At 39.6% G+C, this 18,567-nt stretch overlaps 1 protein-coding gene across 10 annotated transcripts in view; it reads left to right on the top strand.

The window, feature by feature from the left end:
• The window catches only part of wnt5b (wingless-type MMTV integration site family, member 5b), a 312,897-nt gene extending 295,505 nt beyond the window's left edge, over window positions 1-17,392 (top strand). For 9 of the 10 annotated variants that reach the window (XM_058772671.1, XM_058772670.1, XM_058772675.1 and 6 more), the window contains 4 exons: window positions 6,103-6,233; window positions 6,799-7,046; window positions 9,574-9,866; window positions 15,581-17,392. In XM_058772671.1, coding sequence (XP_058628654.1) covers window positions 6,103-6,233; window positions 6,799-7,046; window positions 9,574-9,866; window positions 15,581-16,039 — 1,131 coding nt within the window. In that variant the 3' untranslated portion in view covers window positions 16,040-17,392. Of the gene's footprint in view, window positions 1-383; window positions 981-6,102; window positions 6,234-6,798; window positions 7,047-9,573; window positions 9,867-15,580 lie in introns of those variants that run through there. The other variant, XM_058772682.1, reaches the window with a different exon arrangement.
• Window positions 17,393-18,567: the final 1,175 nt, after the last annotated feature.

The following is an 18,567-nucleotide window of genomic DNA, read 5'->3' as shown; positions in this document are numbered from 1 at the left end:
TCAGTGCAGAAAGCCATATGGGCTCGGAGGAGAGAGAGAGAGACATGCGTTCACTTTCACAACGAGAGCAGCGTGCATGAGTCATCATCTTCCAGCTTTAGAGAGGGAAATGAAATAGAGGGTACAATCCCAGCTTTACCCGGAAAAGGCGGCACAGAAGCTGCATCTGAAGCAGCTTAATTGTCCCGAAAACAGAGACAGATTATATTTAGAAAAGATAATGTTATGAAGTTAGTGTTTTAAATATAAAATTATGGATATAGAAACATATGAATAAACATATTATGAATAAAAATGTAAATAAAATATGAATATAAATTAAATGAAATATAGTTTTGTCTAAAAATTATTTTTAATAGTATAAAAATGAAATTAAAAATGTGAATTAAAAATATAATTTATCTAGAAAATACTTTTAAAAATTTTTAACTGTATAAAATGTAAGAAAATGAAATTAAAAATATATATAAAATAGACATATAAAAAAATATGTTGTGATAAAGTTCATATATAAATATATTTTTTATTTATTTATTTTTTTACACCTGTACAAAACAGCCATAATAGAGTCCTAAGCAGAGTTACAGGAAGAGAAAGAAACAGAACAGTGAGAGGGAACGGCTGGAACAGAGTGAATGAATAACAGGAGAGGGAGTGCGACAGGAGGAACAACAGGGGTATGAAACATCTGAGAAGCAGGTGTAGGATAAGGAAATAAATGCAAAATGGCAGAAGAGAAGCAAAACAAGCTGTGGGAGAGACTATACGCTGAGTAAAGGAAGTGGAAGGCGAGAGGTGAAGGGCAGAAAGGAGACAGAAAGATTGTGGAACGGGCTAAAGGAGAAAGAAGAGGAAAAATGATGGAATTTCAAGAGCGCACAGTGGGAACGTCAGGAAAATGTCTCGGAGTGAAAGCGAGCAACATGGGGTGGGAGTGACGGAGTTGACAGTAAAAGAGAGCATGAGCAGTGAGACGCATTGTATGTATGTGTGTGTGTGTGTGTGTGTGTGTGTGTGTGCAGCCAGCATGTCTTTGATTTGGGAGTCTGCCTGCTATCTGGGTTAGTCACAGACAGCGTTATGGAGAGACGCTGCAGTTTTAATGATATACAGCAGGCTGCTCGCTCAGACACCTCAGCACACAGATCTGTCAGGCTTGCCTCACCATTGATCTCCCAGCGGCTGCCGCAAAGCACCCTGGGAAACACAGCTGGACCGGTTAACCCCACCCCCAGCACGTGTAGAGCCCCCTCCCCATCATTTCCACCGTACCCCGAACCACATGGCGTTGTGTGTGAGGAAAGAGGGGGCATTTACAGTACGTGTGACTCAACGGGGAGGCAGCGAGTTTTACAGACTTGTGAACACTTTGGTTATTATAAGTGCTGTGAATTCACAGCCAGAAAGCTGCTTCGCATATGACTGTTTGATGCCGTGTGATTAAGAGTTTTCGCTCTTTATTCCGTGCCTTCATTTTTCTCTGCATGCACAGAGGCCGAGGCATTGGGCAGATTGTTTTGATTAGTGGCTGTTTTTATGCTAGTCGGGATCTTTGGTATGGGTGGCATCTTTTCTCTTTCGGTCCCTCTGTCTCTCTCTCGCTGGCGCCGGAGCTCTTTGTGTGCAGTTGTGTAACTGGAGGATCATCACAGAGTTCAAGAGCTCTCCTGAGCTTTAGCCAGGTTGTCTTCATCTTCGTACGCTCGCACATTCGCACACACACACACACACACACACACACCGTCTGCTCGGCTCCAGTGTTTTCCTTGTCTTCTCTCACCTCTGTTTCTTTCCTGTTCTGTGTCAGACACTGAGCTGTTTACATAATCGCTCAAAATCAGATCCAAACATTAAAGGGATGGTTCACCCAAAAAGTCTGTCAGCAGTTACTCAGGCTTGTGTCATTCTTTCTTCTGTGGGACACAATAGGAGATGTTAAGCAGAATGTTCTTTCTGTTCACTCTTCTTTCAATGAAAGTGAATGGTGACTAGACTCTTTAACAATAGCAGACAGAATCATACGATAGATTTGTGTGCAAAACAAAAACAAAATGAGCTCTCTTTGAATATGCACATTTGGTCAATAATGTGTTGTCTTCTCGTACGGTCTTAAAAATGAAGGTTCTTTATTGGCATTCATTGACAATAAAATGACTCTCAAAGCTTATTTGGTCAATGATGTGGTCAATTTGGTCAAAAGTTTGGTCTTTTCATACACACTTAAAAAGGAACTTTTTTATTGACATCTATGGTTCCATTTAGAACTTTTAACATCCATGGAAACAGAAGGTTTCTGCGGAAGGTTCTTTTATAGTGGAAAAAGGTTCTTTACAATACAGACAATAGCAGACAAAGTCATACGATAGCTTTGTGAGAGGAACAAAACCAAAATGACCTCTCAAAGCTTATTTGTGCAGTTTGAATATGCACAATAATGTGGTCATATTTGGTCAAAAAATTCATCTTCTCTTAAAAATAAATATTCTTTATTGGCATCTGTGAGGAACAAAAAAAAAACGTTCTTTACAATACAGACAATACCAGACAAAGTCATACGATAGCTTTGAGGGAGGAACAAAACCAAAATGACCTCTCAAAGCTTATTTGGTCAATAATGTGGTCAAATTCATTCAAATATTTGGTCTTCTCCTAATACACCTCATAAATGTTTCTTTATTGGCATCTATGGTTTAATAAAGAACTTTTAACATCCATGGAACCATTGCATTCTACAAAAGGTTCTTTATAGTGGAAAATTGTCTTTGGATTATTAAAATGTACTTCACATTTAAAAACTGGAAGGTTCTTTAGGGATCAAGAGTGGTTCTTTTGTGGCACTGCTGCGAAAACCACATTTTGGAACCTTTATTTTTAAGAGTGCATAACATGACTTTCAAAACCTTGGAAAATAGCACGCAAATTACGTTTTATAATCATTTTGTCATCATTGGAGCTTTCATTGTGTTGAAAAGAGCAGCGCTAACATTCTGTTAAACATCTTGTTTTGTGTTCCATGCGAGCAAGAAAATAATACAGGTTTGGATGACATGAGTGTGAGTAAATGATGACAGAATTTTCATTCTCTAACCGATCTGCCAGCACTGGCAACCGCTCTGCTAATATAAGTCGGTACAAATCTGCAAAGCCTGTATGAAGACAGCATCCAGCTTCTGAAACCCACTGGATGCTCGGATTCTATTCATGCGTGCCAGTGATGTCATCATTTACCAACCATAGCTGGCAGCGGCACAGATGGCATAGAATAGACCAACAGAGAGAGAACGTGTCCATTTAAGGTCACATTGAAATGTGTATTATTAGCACCAATTTCAGGCAGATTGAGTAATGTATAAGCAATGCATTTGTGATATATGTAAGCACACTTATCTATAAGACTCAGCTGCTTTTAGAGGTTTTATTGCTCACAGTTAGAGGTGACCTGCTAGAGAGGATCGAAGTGGGTCTTAATTCAAAAGAGCTCACAGGACTACAATAATAATAAAAAAATACAATAAAATTACAGGCAGTGGTGTTTATACACAAGCTCTGGCAACGCCAAAAAAAAATCCATCTTTTCTAGTATGCATATTTTTCTTAGCACCTACAAAGAGCTTAATGCATACTGATAAGCATGAGGCATCAGTCGTGTATTACACTAGCATTGCGCTGGGTTGCGCTGCGATTGCATAGACCTCGTGAGAAAATGTAATTGCTAGTTTTGCTGTCTATGTTCATTTCTTGCTAAAGTGCGCCACCATGTGATAAGATGCAGTGATAGAATCAGGACTTTGAATTGTGAATGGAAAGTGTGCAATTGATATGGACTCTTACAGACTCTTTATGCATTTAATAATAGGTAACAGAATTTTGAAAATGATTAATATTATTAATAATTATAATAATAGTTGTTTTTGTTTTGTTATCATTATAGCTACATTTTAAATTTCCATTCGAATTTTATTTAGTGTTTTCTGATTAACAATTAACGTGCTAGCTTACAGAATACATAAATTCAACGCAGTTTTCACTAGTTAAATATATTATGTTTGGCCTTTGGTTTCACAGACTGTTAAAATTAAAGGTTTTTTATTGGCATCTATGGTTCCATGAAGAACGTTTCACATCAATGAAATCTTTTCATTCCACTAAAGGTTCTTTTAAGAATTAATAACTTTAATAACTTTGGGGAGCCAAAAAAATGGCTATTCTATGGCATTGCTGTAAAAAAATTAAAATTAAAATAAAAAAACCTTTGGGAACCTTTATTCATTCATTTATTATTTTTTTTTTAAGTGTAGGAACATTTTTAAATTCTAAATTTTGGTCTATGTTATAAAGATAGTGTATGGTTTATTTTATTTTATTTTATTTTAGAGTCTAAGTGTATTGTAATTACTTAATCAGTGCACCAGGGGGAGCAAACACCATTTACTACTAATAATGTGAACTCAAATGAACCACTAACCACGTCGTGCTTAAAAATAAGAAATACATGAATTTATGTGCATTATTAGATTACCCTGAAGCCAATCTGTTAAGACATTCTTTGATTTTTTTTTTTTTTTTTTTTTTATACAATATTCCTCTAATCATCGTCCAATAAATCCTAGTGTTTGAAATTATTATAGGCTGCACGTTGATTTTGACATTGCATTTACAAAAACGGAAGAAACCACATTATTACAGTAACCATAAAATAAGTAAAATAACCAGAATTTATTGCTCACTGTGCGTCAGGGTCCCAGGGTGAGGGAGGGACGTGGAGACGAGCCCAGATCTGCGATGGGAGGCGTAAAGGTGATGGCTGGGCGTGTGGATTAGAGGAGATGAAAGGGTCCGGAGAGGCGCTTTATCATGCACAGACTGCTAGGAAATTGAGTGGCGTCTCTCACACCAATTCTGACATGTCTGCACTCAAAAGAGGTGTGGGGGTGATGGTGGAATGGCACAGAGCTCTCTACAATTCCCAAACCTCTCCAAGAGTCTGGAGCTGTAAAACACTCATTGTATTTGCATTCCTTACACTGCACTTCTGAAGGATAGGGTGCAATGTGGCTGTTTATGTCTGCAATGTTGGTTATCAGCTGTAAATTCGTCTAAAACGGGTGTGCTGATAAAACTTTCCCCACATTATATCCCGGTTTAGTCTTGGTTGCTGAAGTGTGAGTGGATATCTCATGCCCAAGTGCGTTTAATGCAAGTGCGTCTTTTATGTGCAAAGTGATTTAGAGGGTAGCAGGAGTTGAACTGTCAAAGATCACATGCGTGGCTTTTATTCCTCGTGTCAAACTTCGATTTTTTTGTTTCCCCCTTGATCGGATTTATTGCGGTAAACTATAGAGCTAAAAAGAATGGAGATTATACGCATGTGAACTTTGATGGAAGAATGATATTTTCCAAGCCGTTAACTCTTTTATTCCATGTCCCTCTGTGAACTTTTGACTTTTTGATTTTCATAGAAAAGCTCCTTTTAATACGTGCGTTGTCATAATTTAGGCTACCATAAGCGCAAAACGCGCTCTTGCGCGCCAGAGAATCAAAGCTCTGCCGCGAATCGGATTCTCTTCTGCTGCCCTCTTGTGTTGTTTGGCCTCCCCAAATTCCTCACCAGTTCCTCGGCTCCCCTCGCGCTCCTCCTCCTCTTCATTGTATCCGCGTCAAAACGAAGGGGGTGCGCTGAAGTGCGAGCAGGAGGAGGGAGGGTTAAGTTGTGCCATCGGAGCGCAGAGGTGTTAGTTCATATCGAGAGAACCGGCAGAGGCAGAGGGGGAGAGAGAGTTTGGACTATCACCACATAGTTGCACTTATGTATTTTCATCGTTCGTTTTAACTTCCATCCATGTGACGCTTATGTCCATTACGCACCGACATCCACTTTCGTTGCGTTTTATGAAGCGGAGTTTGAAAAGAACATTCTCAACAGATGTCAGACTCCGTTAGTGCCTCAGGTTATCTAGGTGTTTTACGCACAGCTGGTGTTTAAAACTGAGCTGGAGCGAAATTGAGGGGATTCAGAGGCACTGGACTTTCTTTTTTAGTCAAGTTACTAAAGGAAGCGGCTCCTCCAAGTGGATTACTATCATTTCCTAAATGTTTCCCCAGAGGAGGCTCTTCACGTTTCCATTTCTTGGACGAGGAAGGATGGATGTGAGAATGAACCAAGGACACCTACTTTTGGCAGTGATTCTCATCGTCTGCAACTCACAGCTGCTGGTGGTCGCCAACTCATGGTGGTAAGATCAGATTGTATTTGCAAACTAATCTAGGTTACATATCTATATTTCTAAAGAGTATCATATTGAGGTATGTGTCTTTGTGAAAGGATGAAACAATGCATAAGAAAACTGTTAGCTGAGAACAAATGTGAAGGCTTTGTCACAATATTTACCTTGGGCAACAAATGGTCAAACTGTTTGTAAATAAGGGCATTCAAGGCAACATGTCCTGAGGACAACAGGTTTTTCCAACAGTTTTCAATTTGATAATAAGTTACAGACACCATTAAAGCTGAGCAACCCATAACTTAATATCACATACAAAAAAAAAAATGAATTTGCTTGAAATTAAACTGGTACATTGCAGTGAATTGCAGGTTTAGAGTTTGACTTATTCATGTGAAAACAATACAATACGTACTACGATATCTTATTGCATTCTCAAAAAAAAAAAAAAAAAAGATATAGGTATAGCCTAATTAAGTTTTACACTATAAATAATGATTTTGTGTCATGCATGCTGCAGGTTAGATGTCCACACTGTATTTGGCTGATGTTCTGTGCTTTGGTCTTACTTTCTCAGGTCTTTAGCCATGAACCCCATCCAAAGACCGGAGATGTACATCATTGGAGCACAGCCTTTGTGCAGCCAGCTGACGGGCCTGTCTCAGGGTCAGAGGAAGCTCTGCCAGCTCTATCAGGACCATATGGTTTATATCGGAGAGGGGGCAAAGACGGGCATCAAGGAGTGTCAGTATCAGTTCAGGCAAAGGCGATGGAACTGTAGCACGGTGGACAACACATCCGTGTTCGGCCGCGTCATGCAGATAGGTGAGTCAATATGATGATGCTTACAATGCACTCAAAACCAGTATCTAAACTGATTAATTGCACAAAAAATAAAGCATTCAGATTTTGAATGCATGCTTGCTTTGACATTTCAGACCACAGTGTACTTTTGAATTAGAAGGGTCTACAAATAGTTAATGTTTTTTGTTCAGAATTGTCAACTATTAACTATAATTATAAGTTCCCGATTTCATGTGGCTGGTGTAAATATTCACATGACCAACTGTTTAATTTTAGTTTATCCTTCTGAAAGATGATATCTGTGTTAAAGCTTCATAAAAACAATACATAAAACATGTATAAAAAAAAAAAAAAAAAAAATTTATGTATATGGTAGATAGATTATTTAAGGGTCTATTATTGCTTTTGTTTTTTGTGTTCTATTCTATTTTATTGTCTGTCATATGAATGAATCATGATCACAATGCATGTAAACATGAAAGTGCTCATGTTTTATAGACATTTCTATTTTAAATTGAGAGACTATTTTAAATGAGACAGGGAATATAAATATCCACTTGTTCTTGTAATATCTTCAAAAAATATATGAAATTAATTACTTTGCCAACTTTTTATTGAGCAACTGGGCAATTTTAAAACGCATTAAAAATAAATAACGCATATAAGCGCATGTTTTTGGTAAAGGTATAGTTTTGTTTATTTATATGTAGCCTACATGTAAAGTGTAAATGGTGCGCGCTCAGCATGCACTGAACTGCTACGCGCTGCGCTCTTAACATCAGTTTGGTGATTTTCACATTGTTTGTTATTTTAAAAAAATTATGGGAGCTCTATATTAGTTTGTGCATGCATGTTTGCATTCGTGCAAATCTTTTATACAGCATATTTAAATGAAGAAAGTTTCTCCAGATAGTATCAGTCATTCGTGTTGCCTGTAAGCAGCGTGTAGTAGGCTAGTTGAATCGAATGCATGCTCGTTTGCGTGTCGATCTCTCACAGAAGACAGCGCTCGTTGCCTCAATTGAGTGTTAGTTCCGCTCATCAGTGAAACAAGGTGTAAGACGCGACGTGCCCCCCTCTCATGCCCCCCAAATAGCACGGGACTTATTTGCAGTCAATCGCGAGGTTTATATTGAGGTGTTAGTCGGGCCATTGTCCAGCGTCGCTTTTGAAATGCAATGACACGATGACACAGAGTCGGGATATCCGGGACTCTATTTGAAGTCTGGGCACCAAAGGCCAATAAAAGTGGCCCTTAGAATTCAATAGGCGCATCTCTGGAATGCAGGTACACACCCGTTTACACGCGCCGCTTTGTGTGTTTGATACTGTGAAACCGGCAACGAATTCTCATACAATTTTAAACACTTTCCTCTTTCTGTATAGTGTGTTCTATCTATCTGTCTATCTATCTATCTGTCTATCTATCTATCTATCTATCTATCTATCTATCTATCTATCTATCTATCTGTCTATCTGTCTATCTGTCTATCTATCTATCTATCTATCTATCTATTTGTCTAAACTTTGCACTAAAATGTAGCCCTAAAAATAATCTAAAAGTCCAATACTTTCCGCTTTATTAGTTTAAAAGTTATCTGTCTATCTATCTATCTATCTATCTAAAATTTGCTCTACAGTAGGCTAAATAGTTTGATCTATATTTTTACATACTGAAAGCAGAGCTGAAAAACCATAAAATCACGTAAATGAATGCAAAATTGACAAGCTTGGGGTGAAACATTAACATTATAAGCCCTCTGCTCCTGTCATACATTTTTGTGCTTTTTAATACACAAAACAGTTGCTTGTGGTCCGTCTAGTCAGGGGCAAGTTCACTTTCATTAAGGCATTGAGGAAGGCCGGATCATTAAAAAGGAATTCTCAAGGCCTGGAGTTTAAAAAACGTTTTGTTTGACAAATTTCCTCTCATAATTACTGTGTCGCTGAGCATTGATACAAAGTGCTTATCTCTAAGTATGGTTGTACCAGCACTTTTTAACATGTTTAAACAGCTTTTAAACGTTAAACGCTATTAACTGTATTGCCTGTGCTGTTGAGGTATGTGAAATCTGCATTCCAGATGGCTTATTAGATGGAGAAAAAAAATCAGGTAACACATGCACAACAGATGCGAAAAAGAGCAGAAATTTTTATAAACCTAGCGCCTCTTTGGCAGGAAAGCTTTGCGGGTTATCATATGTCTCATATCAAGTGTACCAACACTGGAAAACCTGTCTCTTTTCACTTGCGTTTCAATATATATCCATTGAGATACATAACAATGGAACAATGAATCAGTGCTGTCTATGTACATGCACACGTTTCTGATAATCTTATCTCTCACTGCAGGGCTTACCAGAAAGATTGTTACCATCTGTGGGGTTCTGGAAATGAGTTGTTTTACTCTTTGCCTTACTTCCTAAGTGAATAATCAAGAAAAATAGTGTACTGAAGAGTTGTGGATGATTTAACAAAGTGATTTGCAGCCGGTGGAATGTCGTCTGTGTCCTAATTACGTATTTGTGTGTGTGTGTGTCTTCTGCAGGCAGCAGAGAAACAGCTTTTACTTACGCCATCAGCGCAGCTGGAGTCGTGAATGCGGTGAGTCGGGCGTGCCGTGAGGGTGAGCTTTCCACCTGCGGCTGCAGCCGAGCGGCTCGTCCCAGAGACCTCCCGAGAGACTGGCTATGGGGCGGCTGCGGGGACAACGTCAACTACGGCTACCGTTTTGCCCGGGAGTTTGTGGACGCCCGCGAGCGTGAGAAAAACTACCCACGTGGATCTGTCGAACATGCACGCACGCTTATGAACCTACAGAACAATGAAGCCGGGAGAATGGTGAGGAAATGAACACACACATCAGTTAATGATCTATCGATAGATGGAAATTAGTGGATAGTAACGAGCATCTCCACAGTATCTTGACCCATCCACCATGATCCACCTAATTTCATTTTGTGCAAGAGTCTACAGTGCACTGGTTTGGTTAAGGTGTGTTTCTCCATGATTCACAGCTGTTGCAACCTCTATTGTGATATTGAGAAATAAGAGCCCAGATGTACACTTGAGCGGATAAACACAGCTTTAGATTTGTTTGTGTGTGAATAAACCAAAGGCAGCCCTAATGTCTCCTGCAGATCACCACAAACACAATAACAAACACAGTTACTTCATTCTCCCATTACTTAGCCATACTTTGGGACCGCAATTGTCTTTAGAAGTTAGTTATGTCTGACAAAATCAGATGTTCTCACAGGTAAAATGATTCATAATTTTTTTAAGGGGTGGGTTTAGTGTGTGGTCTGTAGTAGTTATATTTCACTTTTAGGGATATGCAATAACATCTATTTTTTAAATTGACTGGTCAGTGAGTTGCCTGAAAAACTAGTCAGTTCATTTGTCTTAAGGAAGTCCATTTTTAGTTAAGATGCGGTCACATTGTTTGGTGAGGTTTTGCAGACAAAAACCAATTGGTTTTATAGGAATCCACACGATTGGGAGTTTTCCTCATGCAGATTTCTCAGTGTTTTCAAGTTCTGTTAAATTTCGCACAATGACCAACAGAAAGCTGCTTGGTTTGAAAGTGACTGAGCTGTGCTTCATACGTCGCAACACTTTTGATAACAGACAAGACATTTTTGGCCTGCAAAATTTTGCTAATGTGACCACACGATTATGCTAGTTTGGATTCACCTGACTGGATGTGTGCTCTTTATAATAAGACAGAATGGAATATACCTAAAAAGGTAATCCTTGTGAAAGGACACTCAAAACCTGAGATAAATGATGCAGTGGCCAAAGACGTGTGCTTTAAAGTGGATGAATTTCAAAACACAGAATTCCTGTAGCTAGTGCATAGCACTTGCAACATCAAGGTAGTGGGTTTGTTTGTCAGGGAATGCATTAACTGATAAAAGTTGCTGTGGAAAAAAACATCTGTTTTAGGCATAGATGCAAGTCAAATTAAAATGGCTGTCTAGCAGCATGCACACATCTGGAAAAAAGCTTGTTTACCTGATTAGTCGTTTGTTGGATGATTAGTCAGTCATCAAGACTTTAACTTTGGGTTTATATAAAAATAACTGTAGTCTGTGGCATCTCTGCATTTAGATTACAGGCTAGTGAGAGAGCTAATTTAATGGAAATGGCGCCCGTGCAAAGGCTAGCGCCCTTGGAGTCTGCTGGGGGTCAGGAAGTCAAAGCACCACCAGGGATGAAGCGTCCCGTGTTTCTCTCAATCAGCATGTAGCTCAGATCTAATCTTCCTTTGATTCATTTAATGGAGTAGTCGATGCCAGAACAAATAGTTTTTTTGTGTTTTTTTATAAGGTGATGTGTGGTAAATATGTTTAGTCAGGAACGCTCTGACACTGCACATTTTCTTGTTGAACGACTTCTCGCTGTTTTATAGAACAGCTATACGGTGGAGGGATTATTGGAACGTTTCCAAGTATTTGAGTGTGTGTGTCTGGCTCCAACAAACTGTGGCCCCCCTGCCACGTTCAGGTGGGCATAAAACCCTCTCGGAGAACGCACTGCAGAATGTCACCACATCCTGCCAAAACACGCCATCAAGCTGGAATGCGTTCCTCTGTCCCTTTGCGAGTCCCACGCTTTGTCATACCACACCCCGATCCCATCCTCTTTCCCCTCAGTTATTTGAGTGCTTTTAAAACGAAGCGGCCTCATAAAAAGTCCATTTGCCTGCTGATGTGGGTGCTTGCCGTGCACAGAGCTCCGGCGCGTATGTTTGTCTTAGAGAAGATGAGTGTATTTAAGGTGTTTACAGAAGAGAGGGCCTCTTTTCTGGAGTTATGGCACATCTGAGATCCCTGGCTCTTCTCCTGGAGGTTCCCGGAGGTGAGGAGGTCAAGGTCTGGACGGGTCCTGTATGTGCTTGAGGGCGAGATTATATCTCAATTGAATCCTTTTTGTTCTTTTTTGAGTTATTGGCACCTGCTTTTTTGGTGGAGGTGGATTTGAAGGTGGGGTGTGACCCCCGAGACTCCCGCCTCCCTGGCGTTCCCTTTCTGCGGGGCCTGTTTGCCGGAGATTTGTCTTGCTTGGAAAGGCTTAGTCTTGGTGGGCTTTTGTGGAGGCGACAGAAGCGTATCGGATGCCCCTCGGTGTGGAGTCGGGATGGGCGGGGGGATGTAAGGGTGTAGTGAAAGATGGTGCGTGTGGTTCCGGCCCTGTGGGTCACAAAGGCTCGTGACCCAGACTGTACAGAGAGGAGGAGGCCTACACCCTTTATAAAGATCACCTGCTTCTGTGTGTCTTTCATTCTAAATCAACTGCAGCGGAGACAAACACACACACCTTAATCTAAAGCACTTTATTGCGCACTCACACACACGCACACACACACACATGTAGGCCTTACGCATTTTAATGTACTGGTAAGGCTTTCGGTCTCACTCATTCATTGAATTTATCTGCATTACTAATGTTTGAATGCTTTTGGTATTCACAGAAATGCATATTTACACATGCTATCTAAATGAGGACCAACCATATATATACATGTCTTGTTTTTATTTTATCATGCCCCTTATGATCTTATAAAACTTAAGATTTGAAGACATATTATCAAGTGCTTAAAGCTGGTTGTGTTGACAAATAGAAATTGAATTTGGAATCAATGGATGAGTTGGACTGGATACTGAAGGAATACAGCATACATGGGAACTCCAAGACAGTATGGAAAGCAGAAATCTAGGTAAAAATAAATAAATAAAATAAAATAAAAACTAGCAGCATCAAACACCAGCTACATAGTATGAATAAAGTATAACAATTAGAGTATGTTTTACAGGAAAATAATATAAATGATAGAAAATAGTATTTCAGTCCTTCTACTTAAAAAATGATGTTGAATTCATTGTTACTTGCTGTTCCTGTCATAATTTGTGAAATTTACTAGCAATTACTGATTGAAAATTGTTTCCTAGCTTTTTAGTTTCCTAGACTAAAATAAAATAAAATGTTTATATATATATGTTCTATATTTTCTAAAATGACAAACAGAATAAAAATAAAATGAAAAATATAATATAAAAATGGAGAATTTTTTTTTTTTTTTTTTTAACATTGTACCTAAAAAATGAAACGGATTTACAAGTTTTTAGGTTTTAAAAAAATGATTTGCTTAAATAATGAATCATTTTTACCTCTGATGGCGTCCTCACAGTATTGTTTTGTCAGATTTAGTCCCCACTTTAGTCCCCAATGTGTAGCTGAATAATCCTTACATAAAAAAAAATATATATAGATCTTTTAAAATACGTCTCATTACTACTGATACATAGTTGTGGCCTTGAAAACTGCTACATTTTCTTAGCATAGCTCAGCGAGACTTGTATTTGTTTACTTTAGATTCTCTTTCCCGTCCCGCGTCTCTTATCTCTACACCTCCAGGGATGGTTGTTTGCCGTCTCCGCACTCCGCCCCGACCCCGCCCAGCAGCCAGCCCTGACCCCGTCTGAGCGTGCTCCATTGTGCACAGCACCGCATGCGTGTCCCTTCCACGCACCGATGAGCCTGTCTATCCATCACACCTTGGTCACTTGGGCCAAAAAGAGAGAAAAGCAGGGGCGAGAAAAGGAGATAGATGAAAGTGAGGACGAATAAAAGAGCGAAACGGCGGCCTTTATGTGAGCACAGTTTCAGTCGGGTGCACATGTTGCATAGAAATGCTCAAAAACCCTTTTGTGTGAGATCGTTTGGATGAGGTAGCGGAACTGCCGCTTGACACGCAAGATTGTAAATAGCCCAGAATGGCTTGCGTGATGTGGGCCGCTGCTGTGTGGGAAAGTGTGTGTGTGTGTGTTGTTTCTGGATTGCAGACAGGTATGCAGGTAGGGCTGGTGATGACAGAGACTTGAAAGGTGTTGGAACTCCCCTTAATGTCTGTGTGCGAGCAGGTAAAATGGAGGGGGCTTAAACAGCTGCCACCGGAGGGGGGTTGAAGAGTCGTGGCAGCACATCCTCAAAGACGACCGTTAAATGTTCTCACGTGAGGTGTTAAAGGGAGGAGCACTGCCTGCGCTTAAATGACAGAGAAACAGAGAGAGAAATGCCTTTAATGTTCCCTCGTTCAGGACACTAAACAGACACAAAAGACACAGCAAACAAGACACGTCACAAACCAGGGCGGGAAATACCCACACTGGCCACCCAACCTTGATTGAGCCCAGACGTTGGACTCATTAGTTTGTTTTTGTGTTTGTCGGTAAAACGGGACACATTCGGTACGGCCCGTTGTGGGCGGTTAATGAAAAGTAATAGTCTATTAATTTTACATGTTAAATAATTAAAAAGGAAAGAGAAGAACAGCCGTTAGTTTAGTACGACAATATGTCGAGCACTTCTTTATTGATTCAGCTGGAGGTTTCATTGAATTTAATCAGCAGGAAGTCTGCTGTCAGTGGTCTCGGGACTCTCTGTGTGTTCTAGAACAGAATGACTATTCATCCCATTGTTCTCCAAACGCTCTCACTGCGGCTCTCTGTTTGTAAAGGGACCGTAAACTCAAAGGCCTCTGGAGGCCCCGCCAGGTTCAAACGGACTGGTGCACTGAACACATTTGGCCTCTAGAGGGCGCCGTTGATCCATCAAAGTTGATTTTGCAGCTGTTAATGGTACTATTGTTGTATTCCCTAAAGAAAATGTATTCATTAAATAAAATAAATAAGTAAAAAAAAATAATAGAATAGCAGTAAAGCTATATGGTTCCTAGGATATTCTGGATGGTTGCTTCCTGTCATATGAAAAAGTAAAAGTAATAGCGCAACTCTATCATTCACGTTAGAAGCACTTGTCGGTTTCATTGTCCCCAACACAAACATTTACATCATTTTTAATTATTATATATTTATTTATATTACTATTATATTCATTATTGTATATTGTAATTTGATTGATATTCACATTTATTACATTTGTTTATTTTATTAAAATTTTCAAAGCGTTTAAAATATGTGATAAATATTCATTTAAAGTTTTAATTTTAAATATGTTTACATTTCTACTTTTACTATTTAATGTTTATCTCAAAATGTTTACAAAAAATTACTTCACACATCTTTACCATATTTTCATATATGTTTAAGTTTTCTTTGAAAAGAAAAGTTGCAATAATAGCTGTAAATTATACCTTTTTTATAATTATACAGGAAACTGCAAGACAGACATAATTTTATACACTTCAGCACTTTTTGGTGAAAAATTATGGCATACATGGCAAAATATTATTGATTAGTTTATCATTTTCAGCCCTTTTCTGCTGATACTTCCAAACTATTGTTTTACCAGATAAATAGTTGACATCATAAAAGGCATGATTCAGGAAATATTTATTACTTTAGTGCTTATTTGTATAACTAAAACACTATTAGATGTCACCAGTGGAATGTAAGCATGGACAGTTTTGGTATTCAAGCTGGAAAAAAAAAAAATATATATGCTTCCATAATTTGCTGCTGATTATTGGTTTCAAGTAACATTGTCTTGAAATATTCTCACAACACTTCTAAATCTTTCTCCACTCACAGGCAGTGTACAATCTGGCCAATGTCGCATGCAAGTGTCACGGAGTCTCCGGCTCGTGCAGCCTGAAAACCTGTTGGCTCCAGCTTGCCGACTTCCGCCGTGTGGGAGAGTTCCTGAAAGAGAAGTACGACAGCGCCGCCGCCATGCGCATCAGCCGACGAGGCAAGCTGGAGCTGGTCAACAACCGTTTTAACCCCCCGACGAGTGAGGACCTGGCCTACATCGACCCCAGCCCGGACTACTGCCTGCGTAACGAGACCACCGGCTCTCTGGGCACCCAGGGCCGCCTGTGCAACAAGACCTCAGAGGGCATGGATGGCTGCGAGCTCATGTGCTGCGGTCGCGGTTACGACCAGTTCAAGACCTACAAACACGAGCGCTGCCACTGCAAGTTCCACTGGTGCTGCTATGTCAAGTGCAAGCGCTGCACGTCGCTCGTAGACCAGTTCGTGTGCAAGTAGCAGCCTAGGGACGGGACAGACGCCCTGGAGAGGCACTGAGCAATTAGCGGGAGAGGAACGGGACCCTTAACGGACCCAGAGGGGGAACTTAGAGATAATTAAATGTAAAATGATATATTAAATAGCAACAAATTAAAGTATATAAATAAGTGTACGTGTGCCGTTGATAATAATTTAATGACCTTTTCTGACTCAAGAATCAAAAGTTGGACGTCATTGATGAAAAGGAGGCACCGGTGTGATGTTTTCTGGCTCAAGCTGTTGATCTCTCAATGTTTGAATTCAGAGAGGCATGAACTGTTTGCTTGTTCTAAAAACAAGAGCCTAAACTCTTTAGAGACTCTAGAAACGGTAGAGATGCAGAAAGAGGACGGAGAACAACGGCTCGTCGCCCATCGCCTTTTCCAGACCTTCGGTCCGCCACTGATTCACCTCCACAAACACACTCCTCCTAGCCGATATCAGAGCTCTTAAGAACCTTGAGTCAGAGAAATGCGGAATTATCGGACATTGTGTTCCATGATGTCGTAAAGATCCTTGAGATATGACAAGAACAGAATGCTGCCTGTTACCCGTCACACAAGCATTTCTGCTAAGAAACCTGGAGAGACGTGTGAGAGATGAAACCAAGAACGTTTTTACCTGAATTAGAGTGACACGCACACACAAAACTCCCTTTATTCTTCCAAAATCATTCGATTTGTATCCTTCATATAGGCTTTCAAAGTCTGTTATGAACCTTTGATGCATTTCAGGGGCTTCCGTACATCATATCTTGGAATTACATCTAATCTAGAGCAGAGAATACTGTTTGTTCTGTCACTGTCTTTGTCATTGTTGGTTGAAACGGTTCAAAGCCTCACGGTAATGAATGTGTGTCTGGTAAATGAAAATAGGAAAGAAAAAAATCAAGGCTACATGATAAGGACTGCAAAAACTATTATTGTAACCAAATACTAGTGGTTCAGATTATATTTTATTAATTGCTTCTCATTTTATACATCATATGTATTGTTCTGATTATTATTTTTTGATAAAGAAGCTTTTTACTGGGGATTTATATGCGAGCAGAGAAGATATTACTGGCCACTGGATGGATCGGGCGATCATAGCCGAGCTCTCCCACTGTCAGGCCACAGAACAAGACAATAAGATCTTTTGTTCATTCATGAGCGTTTTGGAGGAAAACTACACTTGTAAATAACAGTCAGTCAGTCATATATGCCATTAACACTTGCAATCTCTTTGACATGTCACTCCACAGTTTGTTTGCTGCCCTGTGATCATATGCTTGTTGTGTGTATTCCCCCTCATTCAAACCAGTAATATTAAAAATATGAATAGAGATTATTATCACCTGCTCAGCTGCTTTACTTCTGTTTAACTCTCTGTGTTTGTTCTGTTTGCTTTGTGGAATGACTTCATCACATTTATGACCAGGGTTATAGATTGCATGAAGTTATATGTGCTGAAGTGATTAAAATGCTGCTCATATTATCTATTCTACAGATATGCTCAAGCATTTTTGGTATCATAAATGATCTATGTATATATAATGTAACCTTTACACTTACACTCAATATTTTTCATACAGGCAGTGATCATGTGATTTAGTTAGGGTGGGGTAGTGCCATATTTAATCTTTGACAGGAATAAAAATAGGCTGTGAAGGATAGAAGTGCATGTGTTTAATGGATCGTACTGCCATTTAACAACATACCGATTATTTAGCTGATGAAACATCAGTTTTAAAAGTCGTGAATTGTGAATATTGTGATCTAGGACCCTTATACAGTGTGTGGCTTTTTTTTAAAACTCCAAGTCTATCCATCACGGCCTCGTTTTCAATTTGGCATCTAACCTGAAAGGTCTGTGTTGCTCAAGTCGTGATTTCTGGAGAAGTCGCAGGGTGGGGTGACACTTGCTTTTGTTTAAACCTAACCAAACACCAACATCTCAATTCAAATTCCAGTTCCTTGGTTCACACCGTTTTTTTTCACTGGTCCGGACTAGTTTCAATACTGCTGTTTGTCTGCAGTTCCCACCACATTATTAGTAGATCAGCTCACTGCTTTTGTTATGCAATTAGTAGACACTGGCACGAACTGCATGTACTGTGTGAACCGCACGCAGGTTGGGAGAGTTTCCAGTGACTCTGGCTCAATACCAGGCACCAAAAGTATTGACAGGTGCAGATCTGTCTGCATGCCCTCCTCTAACATCTGTTTTGCAAATAGGTGAGTGCTTTTTTTTTTTCACTTGGATGGTTATCAGCTTCATTTAATGTTAGGCTGGAACACAGAGGCTTATGTTCCACTTATTTAGTTTCTCATTGGGTTTGTATGGTCAAATGATAAACCACGACCTGAGCTGGCTTAGACTGGAAATTCTCCAGAAAGCTCATATAGGCCAAAACACCACAGGAAACATATAACCACATACAGCCAGAGACCCCTATTGTAGCGTGTACATTTAGCATATTTTCTGCATTTATTTATTATTGCATATTTTCTTTTTCTTTTCTGTTT

Source organism: Onychostoma macrolepis, chromosome 04 (assembly GCF_012432095.1).
Source record: "Onychostoma macrolepis isolate SWU-2019 chromosome 04, ASM1243209v1, whole genome shotgun sequence".
NCBI lineage: Eukaryota > Metazoa > Chordata > Actinopteri > Cypriniformes > Cyprinidae > Onychostoma > Onychostoma macrolepis.
Note: the sequence above shows the minus strand (reverse complement) of the source record. Positions and strands in the feature narration are given on the sequence as shown.